The 17,425-nt window shown below is 50.6% G+C and overlaps 2 protein-coding genes across 2 annotated transcripts in view; both read left to right on the forward strand.

The window, feature by feature from the left end:
* The window catches only part of LOC119111029 (serine/threonine-protein kinase Sgk1-like), a 6,624-nt gene extending 1,993 nt beyond the window's left edge, over positions 1-4,631 (forward strand). The window contains 6 exon segments of the mRNA XM_037234854.1: positions 1,645-1,703; positions 1,705-1,926; positions 2,310-2,459; positions 2,966-3,082; positions 3,850-4,165; positions 4,546-4,631. Of these exon segments, the coding sequence (XP_037090749.1) occupies positions 1,645-1,703; positions 1,705-1,926; positions 2,310-2,459; positions 2,966-3,082; positions 3,850-4,165; positions 4,546-4,631 (950 nt within the window).
* Positions 4,632-15,494: 10,863 nt separating this feature from the next.
* On the forward strand, positions 15,495-17,159 carry LOC119111031 (alkaline phosphatase-like). The gene has a single exon (XM_037234855.1). The coding sequence runs from the start codon at positions 15,495-15,497 to the stop codon at positions 17,157-17,159; it is 1,665 nt and encodes a 554-aa protein (XP_037090750.1).
* The last annotated feature ends 266 nt before the right edge of the window (positions 17,160-17,425 follow it).

Below are 17,425 nucleotides of genomic sequence, written 5' to 3' on the forward strand. Positions count from 1 at the left end.
CGCCGCACACGCACACGCACAGCACACGCACACACGCACGCACCCACACACACCACCACACACACACACACACACACACACACACACACACACACACACACACCCACACACCCACACACACCACACACACACACACACACACACACACACACACACACACACACCACACACACACACACACACACATGCACCAAGAGCATCGGGAGATATGACCGCAAATACGATACAGTAGTGCAGATATGAGATGCGTCTACATAAGCCAACAGTCCGGGTCAAAATTCTGATAGTAAGTCAGATGTCATCGTAATCACGATACCGTGAGCGATATAAGAACCATGCGTCCACGACTGTCACCAGCAGTGCTGATTCACATCTTTATTGGCGAGTTTCACCAATGCCGTTGATTACCGATAGTATTCTGGCATTATCTAGGTGTTTCACCACCCACCCCGCCTCGGTACAGTTCCCAGTCGGTCCCATCTGTCCCCCAGCATTGATCGGAAGGGTGCAGCGACCGATGCCGTCACCTGTGAGTGTGTAAGAGCAAATTCCGCTACAGTACCACCACAGCCCCAGCAGCCGCGGCATTCGTTGCCCGGGCTGTGCTTTGCCCGTTGAAATCTACAGCCCCAGCTGAATCGGACCCGCGGTGGACAGGGGCAGTTGTCCCAGCTACGCTGAAGTGCTGCTGATGCTATTCGTGAGCTGACCCCTGTCCCAGAGCTCAGCTGTTTCGAGCTAGTTAGGGCTCGAGTCGCCTTAAGCTTGCCACTCGCACTGGACTGGGATGGCCCGCGGCCGGTGGCAGCGGCCGCGCCAAAGGTCAGGTGACGTCAGAGGGCAGGAAGGGACCGACCGTGCGGGGCATTGAGGCACGTTGAACTTTTGTGTTATCATTCTGCCGTTGACCTGGAATTTTGCTGAGATAGCGGGATCGGGGCGCACAGAACAAAGTACTGCTTGGAATAGCGTTCGATACCAAAATCCATCCGTTCCAAAGGTCGGAGCAAAACCTTTAAAATAAACATAAGCGCTAGCTGTGGCCGGCAGTTGTCATGACGACAATATAGCTTCAAACGACGCCGTTTTCTCTTTCGAATGACAGTAGCCACCTTCGGTTCGCTCCGCGTCCTGAGAACCAGCCTGCAGCGGTTCAGGAGGGCCCCTGTTTCAGAACGGTGGGTGCAGGAGTCTCCTGCAGCTGTCGCATCGGTCATCAGACTCGGACGAGAACTGGACGGACGATTCGTCCTCATGCACGGAAGACGCACGCCGTATTCTGGGCAGCAGTGAACGTTGCCAGTGAGTGCAAAGACGAACGCGCTCGTGTTTGTGCGATCGGAGGAGTGAAGAAGGCAGCTGCTGAGGAAGTTATGAATTGGTGCAGATGTAAATACGTCTGTTGTCAGCGTGCTCATTCGACTCGCTCACAACAATTTAGGTACGAGTGTCCTTGAAGGTAGACTATCAGATAGGAGTTCTCTGATAGGATCGTGAGCTATTGTATCTCTTGTGCGAATGAAGTGGGACGTTTTGTTCTCCTTGTCTCGACACAGCCACGCGCCATTTGTTCGTTTGTACAGGATCATGTGCACATCGTAAAAAGGACGTGCGACAGGTCAAACCGTTCCCTCTCTTTCTCAGCGCTCGGCCGAGGCGACTTCGATTTCCGACGCGTGATCGGCAAGGGCAGCTTCGGCAGGTGTATACCTGGCCCACGACCGGGGCCAGAGGACCTGCTTCGCCATCAAGGTGCTGCAGAAGAGAATGGATCGTCAACAGGAAACGAGGACGAAGCACATTATGTCGGAACGAAACGTGCTGCTGAAGAATCTCTCCGACCACCCATTCCTGGTCGGCCTCCATTACCGCTTCCAGACCAAGGACAAGCTGTACTTTGTCCTCGACTACATCAGCGGTGGAGAGGTGAGGATACGACGATTGGATGACTTTGTTTTGCCGAATCACTGAAAGCATATGGTAACTAACCACTTGCTCGAGTGCGGTCCTCTGTGCATGTTGGATATTATACCTGCTATATGAGATGCGGTCATTGCTGGACGACGTGCGTGATCGTACGCTGCGAATTCGCAAAAACAGGCCACAGTTTCTATCATTTACGCTGGCACCCCTTCACCAAGCGACCAAGCTTTTCTTGTTCCAATTTAGAAATCAACACATCGTGTGATGCGCGCATTTTGGTAGCAAACCGTTGGCAAGTAAATCACGGTTTTATACAAAACCCCTACATGTCGAGCAGCGATGGCTCCTAAACATGGAGGTTATCATCAGCGTCGACTCTGTTCTAGCTTTTCTTCTACCTGCAAAAGGAGCAGGTGTTCAGCGAGAACCGAGCGCGGTTTTACGCGGCCGAGGCCGGCTCGGCCGTCGGCTACCTCCACTCCAGGGGCATCATCTACCGCGACCTGAAGCCCGAGAACATGTTGCTGGACAAACAGGTGCGCGCCGCCGTAAAGTGCGGGACTTTTTCGGTTCTTCCCTGCCGTCCAGTTTCGACAGTCTTTCCCCGCTCATCTTTTTTGACTGTTTTCCTTTTTTTGTTTCAGGAAAATGTAATGCGGAATTTCCTAGCTTATTTGGATTTGATCCGGAATGCTATTGTATCTACATATATAACATATAACATCCGCAAAGTACATAACACGTGCATACTGGCATTCTGATTCTAATGTTTTATTCACGTTACCATGCCGATAAGGGCATCCTGACTCTAAACGCATGCGTCGATGCTTTGGTGGTGAACTGGATGCTACACCTGGCTCTGCCGCCTCATCGCCATGATCCTTCTGCTTGTCCAGTGTCATGGACTCAGGAAAACGCTCATTAGAGTTAACAAGCGTCCGAAAGTTTGTACGCACTTCATGCCGTCAGGTCTTGGCTCTGCTTTGCCTCCAGTTTCGGCTGACTGGCCGGGGAGTTTTGAATTTGAGTTTCTTCTCTACAGGGTCATATAGTGCTGACGGACTTCGGTCTATGCAAGGAAGGTCTGATCGGCAGTACCCAGACGTCCACCTTCTGCGGGACTCCGGAGTACATGGCGCCGGAGGTGCTCCTCAAATTGGTCAGTACCTGGCGATTAACACCGACGTCCCCAGACCAACCAGCAAAGACTTAACTCGGAGGCGCTGCTCAGAATGTTCAGGACCCGGCGGTCGTTAGAGGTGTCTCTCGAACTAATCGTATCGAACTACACGTATTTGAGGTGCCTCTTAAACTGGTGCTTCTGGAACACGCCGATCAGTGATGGGACACAACATGTGAAAGTGGTCACTAAGTAGAGAGAGGCTTGCAAGATGTGCACTTGTTTTCCTGCTTGTATTTGCTGTATATCAGATTATAAATCATACATTTTTCCCACACATTATACTCTGTAAGCTTTTTTGCTAGAGCAAGTTTACAAATGGGGTTTGTTACGCCATCGGGTATTTTCATCTGTTCCGTGTTTCTTATCGGTAGGCCGTACGATTCTAAAGCTTGCATAATCGCGTGTTGGCCGTACAGTTGCCTTGCAGACTTGTTCTCATCAGGTTTGAAGGGATGCCGGGTTGAAATGCTCATATTCGCAACGATTTGTTCTGGAAAGACCTGGAGGCCTGTGTCGCCGTCGTTGAAATGAGCAAATTGGAATGTAATGCGTTGCTTTGAGGTAAGAGCGCTGCCGTTCGCGCGAAAATAAGTCGTTGACAGCCTGTGTGCGAAGCTGTATCGAATGTGCCTCGTGTTCTTTTTCCTTTGCCCGCCATTGTTGTCACGTTTTCTGTCAGATTTTGCAAGGTTTTTGTCAGCCGCCAGCCGTCCGTGACGCGGCCGCCGCCGCCTCTGCTGCAGCCTTACGACCGCTCCGTGGACTGGTGGTGCCTGGGCGCCGTACTGTACGAGATGCTGTACGGCCTGCCTCCATTCTACAACCGCAACACGCACGAGATGTACAACAGCATTCTGCATGGCCGTCCCCGGCTGAGGTCGAGCGCCTCAGCGGCGGCGCAGCAGCTGCTTACGGCGCTGCTGCAGAAGAAGAGCGAGGCTCGGCTCGGCTCGGGGCCGAGCGACTTTGACGAGATCAAGGCTCACCCGTTCTTCGCGCCCATCCACTGGGAAGACCTCCTGCGGAAGCGGGTCACGCCGCCCCTACGTCCCCGTCGTGGTGAGTGGTGAGGGGCGAGTCATTGCAGCCTTAAATGTGATGGCTGTCAACACGACTGGGGCTATAAAAATAACGTGTTAAATGTTTGAAAAGCTGTTGTACCACACTCACCGGATTAATTTTACATGCTTCGTCTTGCAAAAGTTAAAAAAAGGATTTATATATACTATATATATAATATAGCAACTAGTGCACTACTCACCGGACGCCCCGTTCCACGCCACTAAGCTCGGCACGAGGACTCCGCCCATCCCTGTTGATTTGTAAGCCTCCGTGCACGTGTTACAGAGCGGTGATGACGACGTGCGCCACTTCGACCCGGTGTTCACACGTGAGCCGGTGAGCTCCGAGCGTGGGCCGCTGTCGGGACTCACGTGCAGACTCCACACTGAGCCAGCTCAGCCTCGACCGCCACTTCGTCGGCTTCTCCTACGATCCCGGCTGCGAACTACACGACGGCGACTAGCGGGCGAGTGCTGACATCTAGGGGCGAGAAGGCGGACTACGCTGGTCGGTGCGGTCGGGAGCGTCCGCGCTGACCTCTGGTGAATGAAGAGCAAACTAGAAAGCGGCAAATCCGTGCATACCCAACTTTAGGAACCGTGGGTATACCCGAACCAAGACGGTGTCGCATGACGCTCGTACGATCTCGGCGCTGTATACAGATAAACAGCAATGTGTAATGGCAGTCACAGAGGCGTCGCGGGAAATGACTCCTCCGAATGCCGCCAATTGGTTGTATAAGCTTGGAATGCTCGTGTCGAGCATTACAGTCACGCCGAAACACTGCTGCAGCCATGTTTCTCATTAAAACTTCAGGAAAATATTATCGCTCCACGTTGTGCTGCAGTTCCATCATGTGCCATAACTTGCCTCATTGTCGGATTTGTGTTATTTATGTTATGAGCTGATGCAAAGCTGTGTGGCATGTATACTCACTGGAAAGTATTTGTAAGTCGCAGTGTTGGACCAGTGTCTGTACAGTACATGTGACGTATTGCATATCTAGCGTATTGGCTGCGCTGCCCTGGCGTTTGTACAAATAACATAAGTGAAGAACTTAAGCCAATAATCATTTAGAGCTTGGGGATCGCGAAGCGCCGGTCAATTTTCATCCAGGGCTGTACTCTAGAGGCTGGCGGTCTTCATCTCATTCCTGGCTGTGTATTAGACGCGAATAAACTTGTTGCCGAATGCCGAGGGGAAGCCAAGTGCCGTTGGGCGATCCCTTTTGGTCTGGTTCAATTCATGTCTCGCGTGATTCATCGAAGCTGTCGAGGATAGCCAGCAGTTCGTGGATCGAGCGCCGCGCCTGCCATAGGATGACGGCATTGCCAGACGGATGCGCACTTCGTGGATATACCAAGGGCACCGCAGTCTCATCATACAGGCATCTTAGACGAAGTTACTAGGTCATGCGTGGGGGATCCCGGGCGCCTTCGTTGTGGATAAAGCCGCATCCACGGGCTGAACGGGGAAAGCACCCGCGGGCTAGGGGGTGATGTACGTGTGCGTGATGCCTATGTCGTATGTTACAATAAACCCGGTCTTGCATCCACTGCTGTTTGTTCGTCAAGAATTGGAGGATGACCCGGCCTGTTTGTCAACAGGGACCAATGATCGACGCACGACCACCCGATGCTGTGCATGCCTCCAATAATGTGGACCAACAACAGCCGACTCAGAATCGCGTGTCGGCAACAACACGGCTTTGTTTGAAATTCACTCTGATAAACCATTGTCTCTCAAACTGTGATGGTCCACTTCTCCTTGAGGACGGATCAGGCTATGTTTAGCCCGGGGAAACAAGAAAGCTCAATCAACGAGAGACATACGCATTCTACCTCTGGTTGTGACCGTTTGCCGTCTATTGGTGTTTTATGGCGCCGCAGGCTGCCCTGGTGATTTCGCGCACATTACCTGATGGCCATGTTCATGCAACCAGCTGACTATACACATGAGCGTTTGTATAGCAATTGTATTCGGGCAGAAAAAAACAAATCGCATACACTGAGCCCTCAGTATCTCGCTGCTGACTGAACGCTCAATATGAATGGAATCACTCGTCTTGCCATTAGCTATTACGGCATTTTTTTTACTCTGCGCATGTAACACATCATCTTCCGGTTGGCATCTACCTGTCTGCGCTGCCTGGACTGCTATCTTTCTTGGCTCACACACAGAGGCGTAGTTTCCTATTCAGTAGGGAGACAACGGAGGGAGGGCTTTAGCCCACCCCTCTCTCCCCTCCCCCACTTGGGCCCAGCCCCCATATTGAAAGAAAGGTGGGTCAATCAAGGAAGACCCGTTTGTTGACGAATTTTGGGAGTAGGTTTCATAATTTTTGCTCAGTTCGGGCCCCAACTCACCTTGCAAAACTGTGCTTCACCTCAGGCACTGTTTGGCCATTTGACAATTTCCTGCCCCTGAGACCGTCACGGCTTCTCCATGCCGGAAATCCCCTCCCCCCTGATCGGGAACTTCTGTAATAAACAAGGAGTCACCCGGGAGAGCTGGCATGAAGTCATCGACATTCAAGGCACGGTAGTGCACCTGCATATCAACCGCATCATCCATCTGAATCTGCCCACACTGAGGTTCGTTGCAAAGCAGCTATCCCGTTAATAAGCGGTGGCAGAAGGCGCAGCGCGGCCGGGTCTCGGACGTGGTCCGCCACTGAGGCGATCATCGCGCCCTTCAGGAGCGGGCTACATCAGGGCAGGTCACCGCCGGACCGGCCCACCGCCGCCTGATGCATAATACATACAGTTGAGCCACACGGTCTGCCATGTCTGCGCGCTGGGTGCGGTCCGTCGGCGGGCAAATATCTCCTGCAGACCGGTTCAGTAATCGCAGCTATCAATTTAGACACTGCGGACCGCGGTTTTATGGTGTCATATTGCGGCTGACGTGATCTATCGTGTCATGGAGTCCGGGAGATGCAAGGGTTCATGATATGAAGAGGATAATGCTGATAGCCATGGCGTTCAGGGCATGGCCGAATTACACGTACGAGCGACGGGCATTAGGGGCGATCACCTCCATACAAGTCCAGGTCGAATGCGGATGGATGTTTGCGGCTTACGGGGTATTGATAGGGGCTATTCACGCTGTGCGTTTTACGTTATTCACTCAGGCATTGAGGCTTGCGTAACAGGCTCTCTGCGAACGCTTCTAAACGGCCTATTTCTGCCTTGCGCGGTTTGGTTCAAGGGTTAGCTAGCTTGCTCCTCACTTTTGAGTTAGAGCAGCATATTCTAGGGCATAACGGTACATGAAAGCAGATAACTAGGACTTCAATTCAGTCCATAGCTTTCATAAATAAGACGGCAATGCTATCGCGCGCGATGTGCATGGACTGTGCATAACAATTTTAGTTTAGATCGCATGCACCCTGAAACAGAACAGACAGGTATGGTCTCGCGCCCAGCACAGAACCAGCTGGGCGATTTATCACGGTTTTGACTCAGATTTTACTGAAAATTGATACCAGAGGTGATCTGATGCGTAGACCCAAACTGACACAATGTCAATGCCCCCTGACTTATGGGTCACGAGTGATGTCCCAAGGATGTTTCATAACTAAAGTTGACAATTATAGGCTTTTAGCGCTGTTGCACCCATAGCTATATACGCAATCCCACTAAGGAATTTTTCGACACTGCTGAGGTTTGTTCAATATAACTGAAAAAATCAACTGAACCAATTTGGAAAAGAGACATCGTGACCCCAGACAAAAGCCATCGTTTCAACATCGCATAATATCCGTCTCGGGCTTGGCCATTCTGCGGATAATATATTTTGACTATTGTTGCGCCAAAAGACGAAGGCTCAGGGTGCGGGTGGCTAAAACAGCTTCCCGTGGCTCAAGACATCGTCCTTTTAATTCATCTTGGCATTGGGTCGCCGCCGAATTGGGACGTCTGTCTTCTGGCAAGCGGTTCTAATGCATTGTTAATTGCTCAGATTTATTTACCAGCTGGTACTCGGGTATATTTGGTGTGCTCAATGCGCCAAACACAGAATCAGCTCTGGTTAGTCTAGCGGTCACGACTATATATATATATATATATAGTCGTGACCAGTATGCTGACCAGAGCTGATTCTGTGTTAGGACGTTAGGATGTCAACATATATATGTATGTATATATATATATATATATATATATATATATATATACATAAATACATATATGCATGCATATATATTGTCATGTGTATATATATATATATATATATATATATATATATATATACATGTATGTTGTGCCAAAAAAGCAACACAGCACAATCAGCATTCATAACATTTTCTTATGTTTTCCCAATAAACCCGATGAAAGCTTTCGCCTCTTCTCTCTGTTCGTTTAAGATGGCACCAAGGCTTATTATGTAAAGAGGATATGGATTAACATGTTACATGACCTGGTGCTAGTTATGTTCTCAACTTGTCATCCTACATTGGGCATTTTCTGGAGTGACGGTTTTAGACAAAGTCGATATAATTGTTTTTAACTCAAGTCCTCTCGGAACTATTCTAAAACTCATGATCTCATGTCTAAATACATCGTTTTTTTGTGACACCGGTATAGCACAAACATACTGCGTACGTATCACAATTCAGGCATAAACATGTACGCATTACACAAACTCATTAACAGGCAACAATGTTCATCCGCGAAACGTAAAACACTCAATGTCCTGCACTCTACTTCCTAACGGCGGCCCTTAGTGCAGATAGAGGGTTCCAGGTGCATTTGTTTGTTAATGACGGGGTCCCATTAGCGGATGTGTATTGCTCCTAGAGCGATGAAAGCTCGTCTCTGTGCGGAGCGTGCTACGACTTTTGTGTTGTTTGGCATTTGGCGTGTCTGGCGGGTTTGTGTTGGGTCTCCTTGTATGTGTGTGGCCGCCGTTTTATGGGTAGATGGGTTGACGATTATCAGGGTCATTTTGCATAATCCAGAAGGATTTAGTTGAACTCTGGTGATAGATGTTAAGTTTGAAGGTGTCATTAGGATCCTTTGTTCGGCTATTGTGATGGGCAATGTTTAGCAGAGCCTTTTCGTCAGCTTTACAACTAGAAGTCATGTTTTTCGACAATATGTGGTACGCATTCTGATTTTCTGTTTTTGCTTTGACTCCAGGTACTGTGCATTGGTCCGGTTGATCTAGTCTTCCGCAGTGCGCAAGTCGTAATCGTCGTTGGCTAGACTTTACTAACACGCCTAAACTCCTGTTGTACAAGGGGCCATGACGAGCAATGCTTAAGGGCACGGTGGATGTAAGCCCGCATAACACTGGTTTTGTACCCGTCGGGACACATGCTCTCTCCGTTCAGACATTTGGCGGCGGCAGTAAGCTTTCAGTGGACGCTGGTTGCAAAGGTCTTGTCTCGAGCGTTGATTGATGCATCCAAAAAACATGTCCTTTTCCCGAAAACTCTCCTGGGTGGTAAAATTTAGGCATGATACAGATTCTAGGCTGGATTTCATGTGTTCAGAACGGTAAGACCTTTATGTCCCTAAAATGTCATCAACATATCGCACATACATATGAGGTTTGATGACGTATCCGCAAGAGCTTCTTGCTCAGCCGAGGACATAAAGGCTTGGGCAAACAGGACATCCAGTGGTGAGTCTATTGCAATGCCATCTGTTTGGTAAAACAGCTTCGCTTCAGGACGTCGGAAGGGTGACTTGGTGGTGCACAATCTCGAGATTGCATGCATGATGTGTTCAGGACTGTCTGGTGCGGGCAGTTCACGATGGTAAGCGTACCGGGCTAGTACGTCGACAGTCCGTTCGACAGGGACATCTATGAGAAGACTACTGATATCCAGGGATGTTACCATGCCTAGTCTTATTCTTGTTTTTAGTCAATCGACAAACTCGGAGAAAAACTTTAAGGAACACGCGGATTAAACATAAGGGCTCAGTAACCTTGTGACTTTTTGGCAAGATCATAGGATGGTCAAGGAATTTATGAATTATACGCCTCAATAGAGTGCCCGGTTGAGTGAGTGAGTTTCAACATTGCCATAAAAGTATCCTGAGTTATACTCACCGGTGATGCGCTCCATTTGGTAGCAACACCGATCGATCACCATTTGATTTCAACTGATCAATCAAAATCAAACTCGATTTCGATTCAATTGATCAAATTGATCAATCGAATATCACTAATGCATTCAATGTTTAGAAGATAACTAATAATACGCCATGCGATGAGTCAATCTATATCTTCTTTGCATCATGAGCTTTGATGTCATTTTAAGCGAACATTGAGAAGAAGCCAAAGTTGTCATCATATCTATTGAGAACACATAAAAAAAGATGAACAATGTTAATTCCGTTGCAATTTTTGACAAAGTGTGCTTAAAGAATAGACTGCTTCCAAAGTACACACACACACACACACACACACACACATATATATATATATATATATATATATATATATATATATATATATATATATATATATATATCGCATATATACATATACAAGTGCACATACATACATGCATACATGTATACATACATGTATGAAGATAGCATCGCATATATACATATACAAATGTACATATATATATATATATATATATATATATATATATGTACATATATGCACATCATCAGATTGTAAAACCTATCAAATGCTAGCAACAAGTGATGATGTTAATGCAGGTAAATAAACCCAACGAGCTTGGACAGAAGTCACCGCACTTCCTCTACATTTATTGGCAAACGGCAAATAATATCTATACCAGGCATCACGAACTGCCCGTGGATATCCCATACACACATGTAAAAATGAATAATTTCACTGTTTAAACAGGTCACTGTTTAAACACTATTCTTCCGAAGCACCCGAACGACTCGCCCGTGCTCGCTAGACAGTTAATGCATGGTCATTGATCAGTTACCCTGCTTCAGTTGACATAAACCGGTGATGTTCTTGAGTGCCGACATTGTTTTGACGGTAGCGAATCGTGCAGCGACTCTTGTGGTCAGTGCCGCGACCCCTGGCTCTTCGATGAAAAGGATCCATATACCGGTGGTCTTTGCTGTATGCATGATTCGCACATGCCCTTGGCTCGGAAAATGTGACTCGTAACGGCACTGTCGTAGGCTCTCTCGGGCCGCGACCCTCTTCACCGTCCCCCTTCTCCCCTCAATACCGTCACGGGTCGTTTTGCCATGACATGCGCACAAAAATTCAACTTAACAAGCGTCAAAAAACCTGTGAAATGACGAGGTTAACACACACACATTCGGGTGGGGGCCCACTTTACTTCCCCCCTCCAAGGGGGTTTTAGTCGATCTTTTGATATGCAAATAAGATATACCTACAACAGGCCAAGGTCAGGTCGTTGTTGTCGGCGAAGGCAGTTCCCAGGGAATCGTTTTAAATCAAGTGACAGCGGAGCGCTAGACGAAATCATGCAACTTTGGGATTGCTTCTTCGGTTAATAAACAATTGCAATTACGATTAATTTCTTTGACCATGAGGCAGGAATGAAGGCAAACCATGGTCAACACCAGACCAATCTAATACTGCACAAGTTACTTTACGGAGTGGTAATGGACGCTTATTTGGAATTCCTGGATCACAGGAACGTCAAAAGACTCCTTACACCGACTTCATGAAAGTCTGTGTAGGTCACTGACCTAAAATGACGTCGATCAATATTTTACTCTGAATAGTGTTTTGCGTCTGGTGGCTCCTGGCGCCGATTTCACATCAAATGTACATATAGTTTCGATGGTATTAGGTCATTTTTACCTTCCGAAGTTCAAATGGGTCATTGACCTGATATGAAAATCAGTGGCATTTTTATTTTTAGAGGTGGCTAGGTTGAACATGGTTGCGTGAGGTGGTATAAGGGCACTTTGGACACCGATATGGACTTTGTCTTTGTTTGATCTCACTTGACCGGACAATTATGAACTGGGGATATCCAAATTTGGTGCAAATGAGCTTACAAAGAGCCCTTCCCACCCTGTGAGCTGTTTTTTAAGCCCTCTAAGCTTTAAGATAAAGCTGCTCAAACCGACCCCGCTCATCCGGGCGCGTCACAGTCAATCAGTAACCCGGGCGTACGTTAATAAAGATTATTCTTCTATATTGTCCCGCGCAGCCATCAGAGAAATGTATTATTTTTGCACACCAGGAGGATGGGCAATTATTGCATTGCTTTTGATACAATCCCATAACATTCAAGGCTTTGGTGTTGCGCCGTTCCATCTTCACCATACTATGAATGGTTGAACCGTGCACTGGGATTTATCCCAGTGCCACCATTGGGCGTCAACCCGCAGAATTCAAATCGGGGATGTCGGCTCCATCAATACCTGATGGCCGGTAACTGAAACATAGCTATAATCGATCATGATAGCTGGACGTGCTATGTAAATTGCCGTTTATAGCTGTTGTTTTCGTATGGAACAATTCATTACAAAACAACACTTTCTGACATGCAGAGAAAACATGGTGATTTGGATTCACGGACAGAGATATCGTCACAGCATGATGTGCGCGATGCTAAGTTTTGAGAGCAGGTTCTCATTTTGTACACCACACAACAGTTTCACTGAAACCAGAAGCCTTGGCACCAATCGACAACAGGGATCGGTTATTTGAAGAAACGAACTGAAATTGATGGGTAAAATGTCATTTATCAGCCGGGTTTGATTTGACAAGATGCCAAAACACCGCATACTTTTTGATATTGGAATTTATGACGATTCGAATTTTAGGTAAGCGATAAGAACGCATTATGTATGGGACTCCAAATACTACCAGCGTGTGACCATGACCTACCTGTAGATCACACTACGGCTCCAATGATTTTAATGTTTTCCATACACGGTAATAGCTGAAGTGTCCATTTGTAATTTATAATTTTATCGGGATATTACTGGGCCCCAGTTGTAAGTCATCCTAGAGTTTGAACGAAATCAAAGATATTGGTGCGCCGTCCACTGTTTCGAGTGCGCGTAAATCCTAATATTATGCCAACTTTTCAAGCGTGACCGAAGTCGCAACATCACCACCGATTCACAAGGTCTCATCGACTCTTTCAAAGCAATCTACGCTGCAAGCACAATAAGCCCCACGTCATCCGTTCTGTACCACAAACGTGCAAAGCGCACGGTACTAGGAACCTACGTGATCACAGATGCATGCTACGTAACCCTGCATCGCGATTTTTTTTTTGCCATACGAGCATAACACGCTTAACTCCACGGCGTACTTCTACTACAACCTTCAACATCCACGTCGCGCGGACATTTTCAGTCACCGACACAGAACCCTTCGTTGGCGGACTGGCCTCCGACCACCGGAGGCGGGCTCTAAGTGGGGGAGCACCACCGCGGCGGAGGTCAGGAACGTTCAGCGCCGCTCACGTGGCGGGCCGTGTGAGTGGCCGCGGAGCGAGACAACAACAAACCGGTCTGGTGCGGCGCCCGGCAGCAATCGGACGGTCACAGCCCGCGACGCGGCTGGAGTCAGCGGGGGCGGGCGGCGGCCCCCGTACCGCGGCTTCCAGAGGGGAGCTTCCGCAGACTGGAGTCAGCGGGGGCAGGCGGCGGCCCGGCCCACTGCAGACCACAGGACGTAAGAAAGCTTCAGTTGTAAACACACTGGGCGCGCGCGCGCGATTCAGCGTCTTTAGGACTTGATGGATATTACATCACGTTTACAAGACGCTGCTCACACAGTCTACTTCCGAACAGAATTTGATGCACGTATATGACCTATGAGCTGTGTACAGATAGTGCAGAGTGCGATCACTTTTGCCATTCCTTGGGAAGTGTGACCACGTGCGCAATTATGCACGCAGATGCAATGCAATTTAAAAGAATCGCCGATATTTAGCAGACTCCACCATCTCTAACTGACTGATAACGGGGCGCTACAGCTTGTTATTAACGGCTAGGCCACTCTCCAGCACCCCAGTGAAACACTCCAGCCCCGCGGTGAAAACCATGAGCCGTTGGGTGGGGGAGGTGGCCATGTTATTGACCCCGCCACCGACCACCGAGAGACCTGACGACATCTGGCTCGCTGCCACTGGCTGACAAACCGGCGCCGTAACCTTCGCCCACACCGGTTACACCTATCATCCGTTTTTGGACCGGGTGCATCGGCGGACAGGTCTTTGCCCCGGAAGTGGACATCTTCCGGCCCGTCTCGCGACCGTTAGCACGCGACCGTGCCGTGTAAGCCGGGGCCACAGCCGCCATCGGTGCTGCCGACTGGCCATGCCAAATACAGCCGCCGCTCCTGAGGCCTTGCAGACTCCGTGTAGCGAACCCACGCATCAGATCCGAACACAGCGGTCCTTGGGGCAAGCAGCCGCGGAGCGTTGCTCATGCCAAGCTAACCTATCCACTGCCGCCGGCTATTGGGCCATCATCAGATCCGAACAGCGGTCCTTGGGGCGAACAGCCGCGGAGCGTTGCTCATGTCAAGCTAACCTATCCACTGCCACCGGGTACTGAGCCATCTTGTCGGATTGTTTAACTGGCTGAAACAGATCAGGTTATTGATGTTGGAAGGTTCCACGGCCCGTTATGCAACGCGCTTAAGTAAGCTTTTCTTCGCGTGGCACATGAAGTAAGCTTTTCTTCCCATGGAAGGTCGTCCTTCGCCTGACCGAAACGGCAGCGAAACGATATCATACCGCAGCAGCAAGCCACAGTTATAACCAGTCAAAAGTTAGGCCCACAAGAGCATAGCACAAACTATGTTTTGGTCAGTTCTACACCGGATTCTGACCTACGTGCTGGCTAAAATAAACAGACGCGACACCTCAGGTTCACACTGACTACAGAAAGATACCGCCAGCAGGAAGGGCGGGCATCCTGGCAGATCTACGAACACTAGTCGTGTTAAAAAAACGCCTAAAACCATCTAAAAACTATTCTGCACTTGCAACGGGGACGAATTGTGTCCTCACAATACGACGTAGACCATGACACCGCTGAAATAAGTCATGTCCACTACGTCAGGGGTGGTAAAGAAATCCCACTCGATTGGTGTGACCTCATAGTTGTGCCGTGCTTGAAGAACTCAGCACAAGCATGGTCGTTCAGAAATTATTATCAGAGCGTGGGCCACCACACCGAATTGGCTTCAAGTGTTGGTGACACGGGTCCTACCGAACAATTATCACTGAGCCGACGCCGCAATCATGTGGCATTACCCCCTGCCCACAAGTGCAGACGATCACGGCGGCCTGGTATAAAGCGTCCAGCCCCATCCTCTCACCACAGTCGCAGCGCCCAGCGGCATCAGATCGCTGAGTCCTCCTGCCGTCGCCATGAAGCTGTTTGTGGCCGCCTGTCTGGTGGCGCTGGCCGCCGCCGTGCCGCTTGATTCCCGCGTCGAGGACCAGGACGAGCTGGAGATGCACGAGATGTGGGCGCCCACCTACCAGGAGGTGCAGGAGAAGGCCGGCCTGGGTGCCGGCCGCGCCACCACGCTCTCCCGCTCCGGACAGGTGCTGGACCAGACCTTCTGGAAAGACATCGCCCAGGACATCCTGCGCACCAAGCTGGCCGACCCCGTGTACGACTACCAGGCCAAGAACGCCGTGCTCTTCATCGGTGACGGCATGTCGATCCCCACACTGGCCGCCGCCAGGAAGCGCAAGGGCCTGCAGCACGGCGCCGACGTGCCCGAGCACACCATGCTCTCCTGGGAGACCTTCCCTTACCTGGGCCTGTCCAAAACCTACAACTGCGACCGCTGGACGGCCGACTCCGCCTCCACCGCCACCGCCTACCTGACCGGCGCCAAGGGCAACTTCCTCACGGTCGGTGTCGACTGCTCTGTCCTCATCTGGAACTGCGACGCCGTCAACGAGGCTTCTTCGCCGAAGTCGATCCTCCGCTACGGAGTGGAGGCCGGTAAGTGGGTCGGTCTGGTGTCCACCGCCCGTATCACACACGCCTCTCCTGCCGCCACCTTCGGTCATACCGCCTACCGTACTTGGGAGTCGGACGCCGACTTCGCCGCCATGGAATGGATGACCGGCCCCGTCAAGGACTCATGCAAGAACGTCATGAAGGATCTGTCCACCCAGTTCGTCGAGCGTGAGGGTATTGACATCAACGTTGCCTTCGGCGGCGGCTGGGGCAAGTTCACGCCCAAGGAGGCCGAGGGTGGCTCCCGCCTGGACGGCCGTGACCTGATCCAGGAGTGGAAGGACAAGCAGGAGTCCCTGGGACGCAGCCACGCCTACATCAGCACCAAGGCCGAGCTGAACAGCTTCGACGCCGCCTCCGCTGACTACGTGCTGGGTCTGTTCAGCCGCAGCCACATGCAGTACCGCGCCTTCCAGACCGCTGACGATGTCAACCTGACCGAGATGGTGAAGAAGGCTTTGGAGATCCTGAAGCGCGGACCCAACGGCTTCGTCATGTTCGTTGAGGGCGCCAAGATTGACCACGGCCACCACTATGGCAACGCCTACACGGCCATCGACGAGACTGTGGAGCTGGAGGAGGTCGTCCAGTACGTCATGGACAACACCGACGAGACGGATACCCTGATCGTCGTCTCTTCCGACCACTCCCACACCTTCTCCATCAACGGCTACCCGGAGCGCGGCCTGGACATGTTCGGCCCTGCCTCCTTCCTGGCTGGCGGCATGCAGAAGGGCGGCCCGCCGCCCAAGCTGCCATACCCGATCATGCAGTACGCTAACGGTCCGGGTGGCTCCGAAGACTGGTCCGAGTTCGAGGCCAAGCGGGCTCGCCTCGCCGACATGTCGCCGGAGGCCGAGTGGCGCGACCCGCACTACAAGCAGGTGGCCGGCATCTACCTGCCTAAGGAGACGCACGGCGGTGAGGATGTCGGCATCTTCGCACGTGGCCCCGGCGCCCACCTGCTGCGCGGCAGCCTGGAGGAGAACGTGATCCATCACGTCATCAACTACGCCCTCTGCCAGGGCGACTACGCCACCGTCTGCGACAAGAAGTAAACACAACGCTGTCCATGGCCATCCACGTGTCCTGTCCAAACATACACGGCTGGCTGGTGATTATGCAACGTCCGCTGTGCACGGCTGATTGACTGTCCTTCTTTGAATAAACACATGCATTCCTGGGCCGCGCCGAGCCACTCGATACAAGTTTGGCGAGTCGCCAGCTGGAGTCGGCTGCACCACCGTCCGACATGTTCAAAGAGGTGGACACTGTCTATCGCGCTTAATGGAGGGCCGATGAACGAGCAGAGCCGGTTCCTCGG

Source organism: Pollicipes pollicipes, unplaced genomic scaffold, assembly GCF_011947565.3.
Source record: "Pollicipes pollicipes isolate AB1234 unplaced genomic scaffold, Ppol_2.1 Scaffold_7258;HRSCAF=8750_pilon_pilon_pilon, whole genome shotgun sequence".
In the NCBI taxonomy this organism is placed as follows: domain Eukaryota; kingdom Metazoa; phylum Arthropoda; class Thecostraca; order Pollicipedomorpha; family Pollicipedidae; genus Pollicipes; species Pollicipes pollicipes.